Genomic DNA, 12,422 nt, shown 5'->3' with positions numbered 1-12,422 from the left:
TTGAAATGTCAAAGATTCAGCCCAGCAATGGTTTTACATATCCGAACAAATTGGTAAAAAATGTCTGTTCTATTAAAGAAATATCCATAACAATCAAGCTTACTCATATGATTATCAACGCAAATATGTTCATCTTGATGAAGATAATACCAGCATTTCTGTCAGAATTGATGACAATGTGGTTCTACCTTTCTAGCGTGATACTCATAGTAGCGCTGCATGACAAAACTTCTTCCTCACTAGGATTTACATGGAAGTAAGCTGGTTGCGCAGGATTGGGTAAGTTCACATCCTTAGTGTTTAGCATTGTGATAACTCGCTCCATATCAGGTCGATGCTCTGCACTTTCTTGGACGCATAAAAGTGCCACATGAATGCATCTTTCTATCTCATGGTGTCCATTGCCTGAAGGAGAATAAATCAACTCACCCAATTTTTCATCACTCCAAAGTTGCCAAGCCTGCCAAAGTAGCGTGTTTTGTGAAACAAGTAAAATGAGGCAAATGGGTCTGCATAGGTAAAAGTTCTGGATGGTGTTGAGATCAATTACACTCACATATGAGATGAGATTATATAGCTTTCCATTGTATTCATAGAATTGCGCTGTCCTCTTTGAACTTATTATTTCCAACGTCAATACGCCAAAGCTAAAAACATCCGATTTGATAGAGCAAATCCCATGAAAAGCGTACTCAGGAGGTATGTAGCCACTGAGTGTCAGAATTTAAATTTGTGTCAGTAATGCAAAAAGGGAGGAATTTATAAATTAAGTTGATGATATGCTATCATACAATGTCCATTTTTTCCAAAAGAAGTGCCTCTATGAATATTTCGTGTACTTAAAATGCATAGATCCATATGTTCTTACCGTGTGCCCACTATTCTGGTTGTATTTGATTCTTTCACATTTGAGCAGAATATTCTAGCCATCCCAAAATCAGATATTCTTGGATTCATTTCACTGTCCAAGAGAATATTACTTGCTTTCAAATCCCTATGAACAACACATATTCGTGAATAGTTGTGAAGGTAAAGAAGCCCATGAGCTATCCCATCAATTATGTGCAGACGTTTTGACCAGTTTAGTTGTGCTCCCTTCACATTTTCTGCAAAATATGTATAATTCATCAAAGCTGTTGACATACTATAAACAACATTACACATGTAGAAGCGATGAGTCTTGCCAAATATGAAGCAGTCTAGACTTTTATTTTCCATGTATTCATATACAAGCATCTTTTCTTGATCTCCTTTAGTGCAGTAACCCAGCAGCTTAACGAGATTTTTGTGTTGAAGCTTTGATATAAGCTGAATTTCATTTTGGAATTCCAGTAAACCTTGTAAAGAACATGTTTCTAGCCTCTTGACTGCTATTTTAATTCCACTGCTCAATCGGCCCTGGGATTGATTGAAAGGAAAACAAGTTATTTTTCATAACTTCATAACTTATTCTACTGGAAATTGATATTCATTTTGTTTAGTCACAAAAAATAACTTATGCACCATCGCAGAAGATATCTCTACAACAATATAGAAAAGGCATTATATTTGTATCAACAATGTAATGTTAATTCATTTTAGGGGTCCATTTGCAATATAAGGACATAATACCTTGTACACAGGGCCAAAGCCACCTTGCCCCAATTTGTTATCAATCGAAAAGTTATTTGTAGCTTCTTTTATGTAAGAGTAATCATACTTTGAAAATTCCAAGTTGTTGCTGCCTTCCATCCTCCATAAATTTGTCACACTTTGTATTGCCAAAGACAGTTGTCGTAATTTTAATATTGCTTGTTCTGAAAAACAATATTGAAACTTTATGCTGTCGATACATGTAAGAGAACAATAACGGTTTATGCTGTTGATCTGCTGTTATGTTAATTCATACCTCTCTGTTGCTGTGTTTTGATCCATAGATGAAAAACCAAGCAAGAAATAAATATTACCATTAGGAACACTCCAACTCCAACCAAGATATTAGCTGTGTTGTCTGTACATCAATGCATAAGTCCAATGAGTTGTAGTTTGAGAAGACAACTAAAAGTGCATCTCTACAGTGCGGGCAATCAGTGTTTCAGCATGGGAGATCAGTTTGGATATTGTAGGTGTTGTATGGTATGTACCTGGCACCATTATGATTACTGCAGAAGGTTTGGCCAGCCAATGGTGCTGGGCAGGAGAGGAAGAGGAATAGGAGAGATAACGGTAGCATATTGATTGGTAAGTGAAACTGAAGTACCATGGCCTTTGGTCTTATCCATATTGCAGGATTGCTCGTCAAGAAGTCACACATGAGTGCCAAGCATCATTTTGGCTTCATCTACCAAGAGGTAAAGGAATTCAAAAGTCAAGCGTAGGTTCCATTGAATCTGTTAGTGGAAAATGATTGCTAAGACTCATTCTTTGCTATATATATTGATAGATGGTGACATGCCCATATTTTCCACAGAAGACTGGTCCAGAGAGCTGTCTCGTGCGTTGGAAGCCAGAGGTAGACTAGTGGACCTGTCTACATTCCCTAGTGAACAGCAGACTCCATTTCATCGTGAGCATTGGACTTGACTACATTTTTTTTTGAAAACTTGGACTTGACTACATTCCAGGTGCTTTCATACTTCTTGATTACGCCTTCTAAAATTGCTCATGCTTAAAATATGTCTGACACTGAAAAAAAGAAAGAAAGAAAGAAAGACTGAAAAAGACCATGCACAGATTTATGATATATCCTAACAAATGCTATCTATTGTGTGGAATTGTGATTCATTGTAACAACAGAACGTGGCTTATGTGCTAGCGGTAGGCAGTTTGGAACTGAAATATAAATTAATTCAGTCTCACGCTGTTTGTACGGTATAATAAGAAAAATCTTGTTAGACACATAAAACCACTAGTCAAATCAGCCTAACAGGTTAACTGGTGAGAAACTGCGGAACACAATGCCTTTACAGTTAATTAACACAAGGAGGATGGCCAAGACCTGTAGTTCACACTTCATGAACAGTACCCACATTCTACTATCTGCCATTTATAGTAGTGATGGTTACATCGTTTCTGCTACTCAATACAGTGACATTTACCGACTCATCTAATTTAGCATAGGAGTAAGCTGGTTGCTTTGGTTCTGGCATTGTGATGCCATCGCTGCTAAGAAGTGCAACAACATCACGCATTGTGGGACGATCCATTGCTTTTTCTTGAACACACATCAATGCCACAGCAAGATATTTCACCAGCTCTTCCATTTCATATTCATCACCAAATGATTTATCAATGAACTCACTCCATCTCCTACCTTTCCACAGTTGCCAGGCCTGAATAGAAAAAAAAGATTTTTACATGCATAGCAGCGTATTATGGTATATCTTTATGCTGTTAGATCTAGCTACAAATGTAAGGGAATACAACAGGGAGATAGAGGAAACTGCACTATACTTGATGCCCTATACTTTATGGAAAGAAAGAATGTAGGATGCAATATAACCACAGTATTAATGGTAACTGATATGTTTATATGTATACAATCTTATTATAAGGGAAAACAATAAATGTTCCACTGATTTTGCAGATTGTTAGTTCTTAGCTGCTTACATACTCAAGGAGGTTGTAGAATTCTCCATTGTACTGAAAACCCGAACTCCTCTTTCCACTTATAATCTCAAGAAGCAGGACCCCAAAACTGAAAACATCTGATTTGATTGAGAGAAGGCCATCAGATGCATATTCAGGGGCCATGTATCCACTAGAACAAGGTGGCATGTGAGAAGTCAGAAAGCAAACGCATAGAAACATTAGTAACAAAACTACTTTAATGCCCTTACAATGTGCCCACAAGTCTGCTTGCTGTTGCTTGAGTGGCATCTGACGGAAATATCCTTGCCATTCCAAAATCAGAAATCTTAGGGTTTAGTTCAGAATCTAACAGAATATTGCTTGCTTTCAAGTCCCTATGGATTATGCGTAGTCGTGAGTGATTGTGAAGGTACAGAAGCCCTTGGGATATACCTTCAACTATTTTAATTCGCATCTTCCATTTAAGTGATGCTCGTCTGATTGGATCTACAAGCAATGTGACAGAAGACCAAGTGTTAGTTCTGCATACCAGAACAAATGCAATTATGGAATAAGCATTTTAGAGTAAGCTCATGCCAAAAATGAAGTGGTCCAAGCTTTTGTTGGTCAGGTATTCGTAGACCAGCATCTTCTCTTCTCCATGGATGCAACAGCCAAGCAGCCTAACAAGGTTTCTGTGTTGAAGTTTTGTTATAACCTGGATCTCATTCTTGAACTCTATTAGACCTTGCTGTGACCGAGCAGACAGTCTTTTTATTGCTAGCTCTTGTCCATCAGGAAATACTCCCTGCAAAGTTCATCGCTCCATGTTTATATGTAGCCATCTAAATTTCATGATATTGGTGCCTGACCGTAGTAATTGCAAGGAAATACCTTGTAAACTGGGCCAAATCCACCCTCTCCTAGTTTACTTTTGGGTGAGAAGTTGTCTGTAGCATCAGCAATCTGAGAGAAATCATACAATGAGAACTCTGAACTAGTGTCTTCGGTCCTCCATAGCCTAAGTACTTCATCCATGTTCTCAGGCTCCTCTATTGTGTTTATTTTTCCTAAATATCATCTCTCCATTAATTTTTACATATAGTTGGAAATTTAGAAGAAGAAAACATTTGATTTTTCCTGTAAGGCTAGTATGCTTACTTCTTTTTTCTTTCCTCCAGACACTTAGAAGCCAGAAAAACAACCTTGTACAGAGGACCGCGGAAGAGTAAACTGTTGCAATGATGAAGAATGCACGGTCTTGCTTTTGCCCTGAACATGATACATGAAATAATCAGTGACGGGGCTTAACAATTTCTCAATCAGTGTTTCTGCAAGGGAGATCAGGTTTGGATCTGTAGGTGTTGTTTGGCATGTACCTGGCACCATTATGATTGCTGCAGAAGGTCTGGCCAGCCAATGTTCCTGGGCAGGAGAGGAAGAGGAATAGGGGAGATAACAGTAGCGTAATGATCGTAACTAGAATCTCATGGCCTTTGGTCTATCTATATTGCAGAATTGCTTGTCAAGAAGTCAGATGCGAGTGCCAAATATCATGTTTGCTTGATCTACCAAGAGGTAAAGGAATTCAAAGTTCAAGCAAGCTTTGGTTCCATTCAATCTGTTTGTGGAAAGTGATTGCTAAGACTCATTCTTTGCAATAGAAATTAATTGATGTGACATGCCCATCTTTGCAATAGAAATTGACCGGAACCAGATCCTCTAACATAGTTGGATTTTTGTAAGTGGGATGTTCCATGCACATCAACCATCCATTCAAGATCATATGCGTCTGACGACCGCACGCTATCGTCAACGCTGAGTCCGATACTCCAAGCGCGAGTCCCTGAAGCGCGAGTCAGCCTGCTCATGTACACGGCGGCGCCGCGGGCGCCTCCTCCGGCGAGGCGAAGGTCCTCCGCCACCTCTCGCACCTCACCTCTACAGTTTGTGTGGTTGAAAGAAGCAGGGTCGCAGGGATAGCTGAAAACAATGCCCATGATGTTGAAGAAAGGCTGGGTGCTGTAGATCGACGGAAATTACTAATCCATATCTTTACATAACAGAAAGAGCTGAATTGAGGGAAATTGTCGGATCTTGTGAGCCTGGTAGGCAAGTCGTTCGCCTAGTTGGTCCAAAGCCGGCTTGTGTGGATACGATATGACTGTGAGTCTGTGACCAGCAAAGCTTGACCCACGGACTCGACGTTGCCAACACGGCGCACAACGACGACCGCCGCACGTCGTTGTCATCAGCCTGAGTGCAGTGCCTGACCGTACCCAGACGCGCTATTCGTGCGGGGCCGTGTCACCCGGGACTCATATGCCCCGAAGCTAAACATAAGTAATTTTAAAATCCAAAATAAATGCATGTACAACAATTTTTTTAACATACGTCAATATTTGCTTATATTCATCAATATTTTTTTAAAAAAGTTTGGTTTAATTGTTACCAACATTTCTTGACGTTAGCCAACATTTTTTATATGTACTAACATTTTTATTTTAACTTGTTTACGCTCAACAATTTTTAAACATGTACTAATTTTTTTTTGCATTCACCAACATTTTTTGGCTCAACATTTTTTTGACACTCACCAACTTTAAAAAAAAGTCTAACTTAATGGTTATCAACATTTCTTGACGTTATCCAACATTTTCTTATAAGTACCAAGATTTTTAGTTCAACATTCATCAAATTTTTTACATGAAAAATATTAAGATAATTTGTTGGACCGTTGTGGGCTGCTTATTGAACTGCTGCTTGTTTAGTTACCGATCTACGGAAGATAGATAGAAAATCTGGCTCATTTTCGGCTTGCACCTTCTCAGAGCTGATCAGACTTGGGCTTACTATAATGTGTGATCTGGCCCACTCAAGAAGAAGGCCCGGAGAGAAAGAGATTAAGGAACATGCCCGGCCCACATTGCGTTCGGCTCAACTGATGAGCCCACGGGCTGGCAGGAAGGGGTGGAGAGGAGGAGAATTGCGAATGCCATCGCTAGAAAGATTTGGTGAGCATCATCATTCAACATTAGTTTGTCTTGGTTCCCTCACGTGCGAATTCAATTCAAAATGTTTGGCGCAGCATTAGTGCATTACAGAAATCCTAGCTATCAGATTCCCGCATTCTAGACGACCCATCACTTACAAATGTAGCAGAGCACAGTTTACATATTATTGACAGGTACGTAGCAGAACTAGCTTAGTGGCTTAGCTGATCCGGGGCTACCGGTTGGCTGGCCAAGTTCCCCCTCCTCACAACTTTAGCATTATGCAAAAAGAATATTCTTCACCACATCAAACTTGTGACACTTGATGATGCTGGCCATCGGCACGCCGCCGCTGTCCTACCCGGCCATCACCGACACGGGCAGCGACCTCATCTGGACGCCGTGCGCGCCATGCGGCGGCTAGTGCTTCAAGCAGCCGACGCCGCTGTACAACCCGGCGAGCTCCACCACGTTCGGCGTGCTCCCGTGCAATAGCTCCCTGAGCATGTGCGCGGGGGCTCTGGCCGGGGCGCCGCCACCGCAGGGGTGCGCGTGCACGTATAACTACACGTACGGCACCGGGTGGACGGCGGGCGTCCAGGGGTCCGAGACGTTCACGTTTGGCTCGTCGCCGGCTGACCAGATCCGTGTCTCCGGCATCGCCTTCGGGTGCAGCAACGCGAGCAGCGACGACTTTAGCGGCTCGTCGGGGCTCGTCGGGCTTAGCAGGGGGTCCCTGTCGCTCGTCTCGCAGCTCGACGCCGGCAGGTTCTCCTACTGCCTCACGCCGTTCCAAGACACAAGGAGCACCAGCACGCTCTTCCTCGGCCCGTCGGCGTCGCTCGACGGCACCGGCGTCCGCTCCACGCCGTTCGTCGCCAGCCCGGCCATGGCGCCCATGAGCAACTACTACTACCTCAACCTGAAGGGCATATCTCTTGGCACGACGGCGCTGTCCATCCCGCCCAACGCCTTCTCCCTGAACGCCGACGGCACCGGCGGGCTCATCATCGACTCCGGCACGACGATCACATCACTGGTGGACGCGGCGTACCAGCAGGTTCGTGACGCTGTCGTCTCGCTGGTGACGCTGCCCACGACGACGGACGGGTCGGCGGCGACGGGGCTCGACCTGTGCTTCGCGCTGCCGTCCCCGACGTCGGCGCCGCCGGCCATGCCGAGCATGACGCTCCACTTCGACGGCGCCGACATGGTGCTCCCGCCGGACAGCTACATGATCACGGTCACCGACGACAGCCTGTGGTGCCTGATGATGGGAAGCCGGAGGAACGGCGAGATGAGCACGCTCGGAAACTACCAGCAGCAGAACATGCACATACTCTACGACGTCGGGAAGGAGACATTGTCCTTTGCTCCGGCCAACTGCAGCATGCTCTGACCAGAGCTTTACAGAACTACAAATTAAATACATGCGTGCATAGGCGGGCTCATTATTCGAATTTAGTGGTCCGTCGAAGAAAATTTCAAATTCAAAGATAGTACATACGTTATACGTACATAGCATTGCCCCGTGGCATTGCTATGTATCTTGTCCTTGTGATTGCAGTCTAGCTGTCGTTCCATGTTTGCTCTTCCCATCCGTGGGTTATACATAGTCTGTGTTGTTGTATGCTTATATGTGGGGTAGAGGTGTTTACCTTTGAGGTCGGTGTATACTCATTACGTGGTGACGCGTGGCATTGTCGTTTATTGCCACCACGCCAGCCTGGCTTGGGAGAAACAAAAATGTTCTGCATCCATCCGCGTCTAGGTTATGGTCGATTTTGCATCTCGTTGGCTTTACTAATGGGTTTGACCAGGCAACCAAACATGTGGCCCACGTGAAAATCTTGCCCTAGCCGCGCGGGTTGAGGGTCACCCACTTTACCAATCACGAGCATATTAAATTATTATATATATATATATATATGCTTTTCTAATATACCGTGCTAGCTCATTGATAAAAAAATCATTCATTTTACCAAATTCCTTCGGTATTTGATTCTTTCTTTTTTATATAAAAATGTGTTTGACTCAATAACCTAGGAGGAAAGTTTATGAACACTGTCATCAAGATTGGTATGTGTGCATTTCAATAATTGACAACAAGAGAAAGGCTACCAAGACTCCAAGAGAACACTAGCGTTATGCGTTTTGCTAATTATTAAGATGGACCGGCTTGCTTTGTTTTGGTGCTGCATAAGGATTCTAGATGATGAATTACACAAACCTTAGTATGAAGTACTCCCTCTATCCTAAATTATAAGTTGTTTTGGCTTTCTAAATTCGTAACTTTGCTATGCACATATATATAGTTTTTGTTGAGCACATTATGCATTTCTTCCTTTTCTATAATTGCTTTCAAACTATTTTTCTGATGGTACTATGGGAGTAAGCATTTTATTGATTATGCCTCACTATTTTAGTTATTGTAACTTGCTAGTTTCTTCATCTATCTTTTAGACCTTTCTGTTATTCAAAACATATTGGCTGAGTTCAAACTAGCATTCAAAAAAATCGGAAGTCAGACAAGCTCGGCCCTGAGCCCCCCGATCTCAACGACGGATGCCCATAGGGAGGCGACAGATCAGAGGAGGAAGGCTTGAGTCGAGAGTGTGTGCGGCGGAGGAGGATAAGGGACTAGCATGTAGGCTATACTTTTTTTACCGGTTTTTTTACGCGAACCGGTAGGAGAGCTGCTCGCTATATTAAAATGGAGGATGAGGTCTAACGGTTCAAAATTTTTATGTAAAAAAAAAGATAGCCCGTCGCGTCGTCAAAACTCACATTCTACCTACTAGACGTGTTCTCACCTTTGCTGATTGGATTCAAACAGTTCGTTCATCTCTGAACGGGACTTCTGGAAGCTAGGTAGACGTGTTCTCACCTTTGCTGATTGGATTCAAACAGTTCGTTCATCTCTGAACGGGACTTCTGGAAGCTGAACTGCTTTTGGACCCAGACCGCGACGCAAGTTCGTCACAGTGATCCAACGACCACAAGTTCGGTCCGTTCAATTTAGTACTCAACGAAGACAAATACCTTGCCTAATCCCTTTTTTCAGCGCTCATAAAATCGTCGTAGACGCCGCCGTGTTGATGTGAACGTGGCAACAACGAGAGATAAAGAGACTGCTTGGGCTCTTCCGGGTTCCGCAATTCACCAAATAAGACCGGCACAGGATGCCGTCGTGCTCTGACCAGCAGGTCAACATTACCGTGTTTGGAGCTAGCCTAACACAGCACAGGGGGACAAGATCACCAGCTTATATAATGAAAGCATTCCATGATTCCAATCCCTCATCCTGCAGCTTGCTTACTTGTTAATTGCCATCGACGACACAAATGGCGTCGCTCACCGTTCTCACTGCCCTCGTCTGCGCGACGCTGGCCGCCGGCGGTGCCGCGGGCGTCCGCGTCGAGCTCACGCGCATCCACTCCCACCCAGGCCTCACCGCGTCCCAGTTCGTCCGCGACGCCCTCCGCCGCGATATGCACCGGCACAACGCCCGGCGGCTAGCCATGTCTGGTACGGTTTCCGCACCGACAAGGAAGAGCTCGCCCGGCGGCGGGGAGTACCTGATGACGCTGGCCATCGGCACGCCGCCGCTGTCCTACCCGGCCATCGCCGACACGGGCAGCGACCTCATCTGGACGCAGTGCGCACCCTGCGGCGGCCAGTGCTTCAAGCAGCCGACGCCGCTGTACAACCCGGCGAGCTCCACCACGTTCGGCGTGCTCCCGTGCAATAGCTCCCTGAGCATGTGCGCGGGGGCTCTGGCCGGGGCGCCGCCGCCGCCGCAGGGTTGCGCGTGCACGTATAACTACACCTACGGCACCGGGTGGACGGCGGGCGTCCAGAGGTCCGAGACGTTCACGTTTGGCTCGTCGCCGGCTGACCAGACCCGTGTCTCCGGCATCGCCTTCGGGTGCAGCAACGCGAGCAGCGACGATTTTAGCGGCTCGTCGGGGCTCGTCGGGCTTGGCAGGGGGTCCCTGTCGCTCGTCTCGCAGCTCGACGCCGGCAGGTTCTCCTACTGCCTCACGCCGTTCCAAGACACAAGGAGCACCAGCACGCTCTTCCTCGGCCCGTCGGCGTCGCTCGACGGCACCGGCGTCCACTCCACGCCGTTCGTCGCCAGCCCGGCCATGGCGCCCATGAGCACCTACTACTACCTCAACCTGAAGGGCATATCTCTTGGCACGACGGCGCTGTCCATCCCGCCCAACGCCTTCTCCCTGAACGCCGACGGCACCGGCGGGCTCATCATCGACTCCGGCACGACGATCACATCACTGGTGGACGCGGCGTACCAGCAGGTTCGTGCCGCTGTCGTCTCGCTGGTGACGCTGCCCACGACGATGGACGGGTCGGCGGCGACGGGGCTCGACTTGTGCTTCGCGCTGCCGTCCCCGACGTCGGCGCCGCCGGCCATGCCGAGCATGACGCTCCACTTCGATGGCGCGGACATGGTGCTCCCCGCTGACAACTACATGATCCTGGACTCCGGCGTGTGGTGCCTGGCCATGCAGAACCAAACCAATGGCGCGATGAGCACTCTAGGCAACTACCAGCAGCAGAACATCCACATCCTCTACGACGTTGGCCGAGAGACATTGTCGTTTGCTCCGACCAAATGCAGCACGCTCTGACCACAGCTAAATACACAAGCTATTTAGTTTATTTTTTAATTAACTGGCTTCTTCTAGACATCATTAAAACACACGGAGTATATGCGTGAATATATAGATAGGTTCATCATTTTTATATAGTGGCCCGTCGAAGAAATGAAATATTCTAATTCAGAGATGCATAGAACTGGCTTGTGGCATTGCTACGTGTCTTGTCCTTTTGATTGTCTAGTGTACGTATGGTCTTGTTGAGTTGTTGTTGTATACTTATACGTGGATTGTGGAGGTGTTTCCCTTTTACATCGGTGTACTTTATTCTTCGTGTTGAAATGAATGCCAAAGCTCTTGCGCTTGGTTTCAAAATAAAAACGAAAATCCAAACATGTTCAAAAGTTGAGTTGTCTTATAGTACCAAGAATTTCAAACGTTGGTTACATATTATGTGTTAAATTTGGATATTTGAAAACAGTACAATCAGTTTTGTCTCGAAATGTAGTTTCATAAAAGCGCACTTGTACTAATGTTTTGTAAATATTTTATAACAGAAACACTACTAGAAATATGGATATTCGTCCTCAGCCTTAGTATCGGTTGGTTTTTGATCCGGTATTAATATTCACATTAGTACCAGGTCTAACATGGAGCCCCCCGTGACCCCCTTTAGTACGGGTGGAGGCTCCACCCCTCCACCCCGTACTAATGTGCATGAGGCTCTTTAGTACCGGGTAAACTTCCCACCCGATACTAAAAAGCTCCATCCACCTTTTCCGTCACTTCCTCGGCCTATTGGCCCGCTTCCCTCTCTCCTTATCCACTCCCCTCCCTCCCTCCTTATCCACTCCCCTCCCTCCCTCCTTCTCATTTTGGCCCGGCACCGGTCTCCTTATCCTCTCTCCCTCCCTCTCTCATCTTCGCGCGCTGGTGGTTGAAGGGAGGCGGGAGGGTGGCGGGCAAGGAGCGGCGGGGGGGGGGGGGGGGAGAAGGTCCCCCCGGTTTTAAACCCTCCCTTCCCTTTTTAAATCAGCCATGACAGAAAGGAGCTCGTGAAGTCTTTTTGTCTTGCCATTGATTGCTTTGCTCACGTGCTCCATCTCCCTTGGCGAGCTCAGCCCTCCGGCAATTGAGGCGGGCTAAATCGCCTACCATACTTGGTGGGGCACTCCTTCAGAAAATGACGACGTTCGGCCACCTCATGAGCCTGACTATGGTACTCGTCCATCGTGTTCAACGGGTCTGGACCTACTTGCCG

The 12,422-nt window shown here is 45.9% G+C and overlaps 2 protein-coding genes and 1 pseudogene across 2 annotated transcripts; 2 read left to right on the top strand and 1 right to left on the bottom strand.

Moving 5' to 3' along the window:
• LOC101780351 (L-type lectin-domain containing receptor kinase IX.1) lies at positions 1-5,875 on the bottom strand. Its single transcript, XM_004957863.4, has 15 exons — positions 4,929-5,875; positions 4,711-4,821; positions 4,444-4,619; positions 4,147-4,357; positions 3,819-4,056; positions 3,589-3,739; positions 3,016-3,311; positions 2,627-2,664; positions 2,124-2,252; positions 1,889-1,990; positions 1,612-1,796; positions 1,185-1,398; positions 869-1,106; positions 557-710; positions 1-460 (listed from the first exon to the last, which is right to left on the bottom strand). The coding sequence occupies exons 1-15, from the start codon at positions 4,936-4,938 to the stop codon at positions 185-187; spliced, it is 2,529 nt and encodes an 842-aa protein (XP_004957920.2). The 5' UTR covers positions 4,939-5,875; the 3' UTR covers positions 1-184.
• A 992-nt stretch (positions 5,876-6,867) lies between these two features.
• On the top strand, positions 6,868-8,155 carry LOC101761702 (annotated as a pseudogene).
• A 1,565-nt stretch (positions 8,156-9,720) lies between these two features.
• LOC101779941 (aspartic proteinase nepenthesin-1) lies at positions 9,721-11,473 on the top strand. The gene has a single exon (XM_004957860.3). The coding sequence runs from the start codon at positions 9,887-9,889 to the stop codon at positions 11,192-11,194; it is 1,308 nt and encodes a 435-aa protein (XP_004957917.1). The 5' UTR covers positions 9,721-9,886; the 3' UTR covers positions 11,195-11,473.
• The last annotated feature ends 949 nt before the right edge of the window (positions 11,474-12,422 follow it).

The sequence above is a fragment of the Setaria italica genome, chromosome II, assembly GCF_000263155.2.
Source record: "Setaria italica strain Yugu1 chromosome II, Setaria_italica_v2.0, whole genome shotgun sequence".
Lineage (NCBI taxonomy): Eukaryota > Viridiplantae > Streptophyta > Magnoliopsida > Poales > Poaceae > Setaria > Setaria italica.
This window is presented reverse-complemented; position numbering and strand designations above follow the sequence as displayed.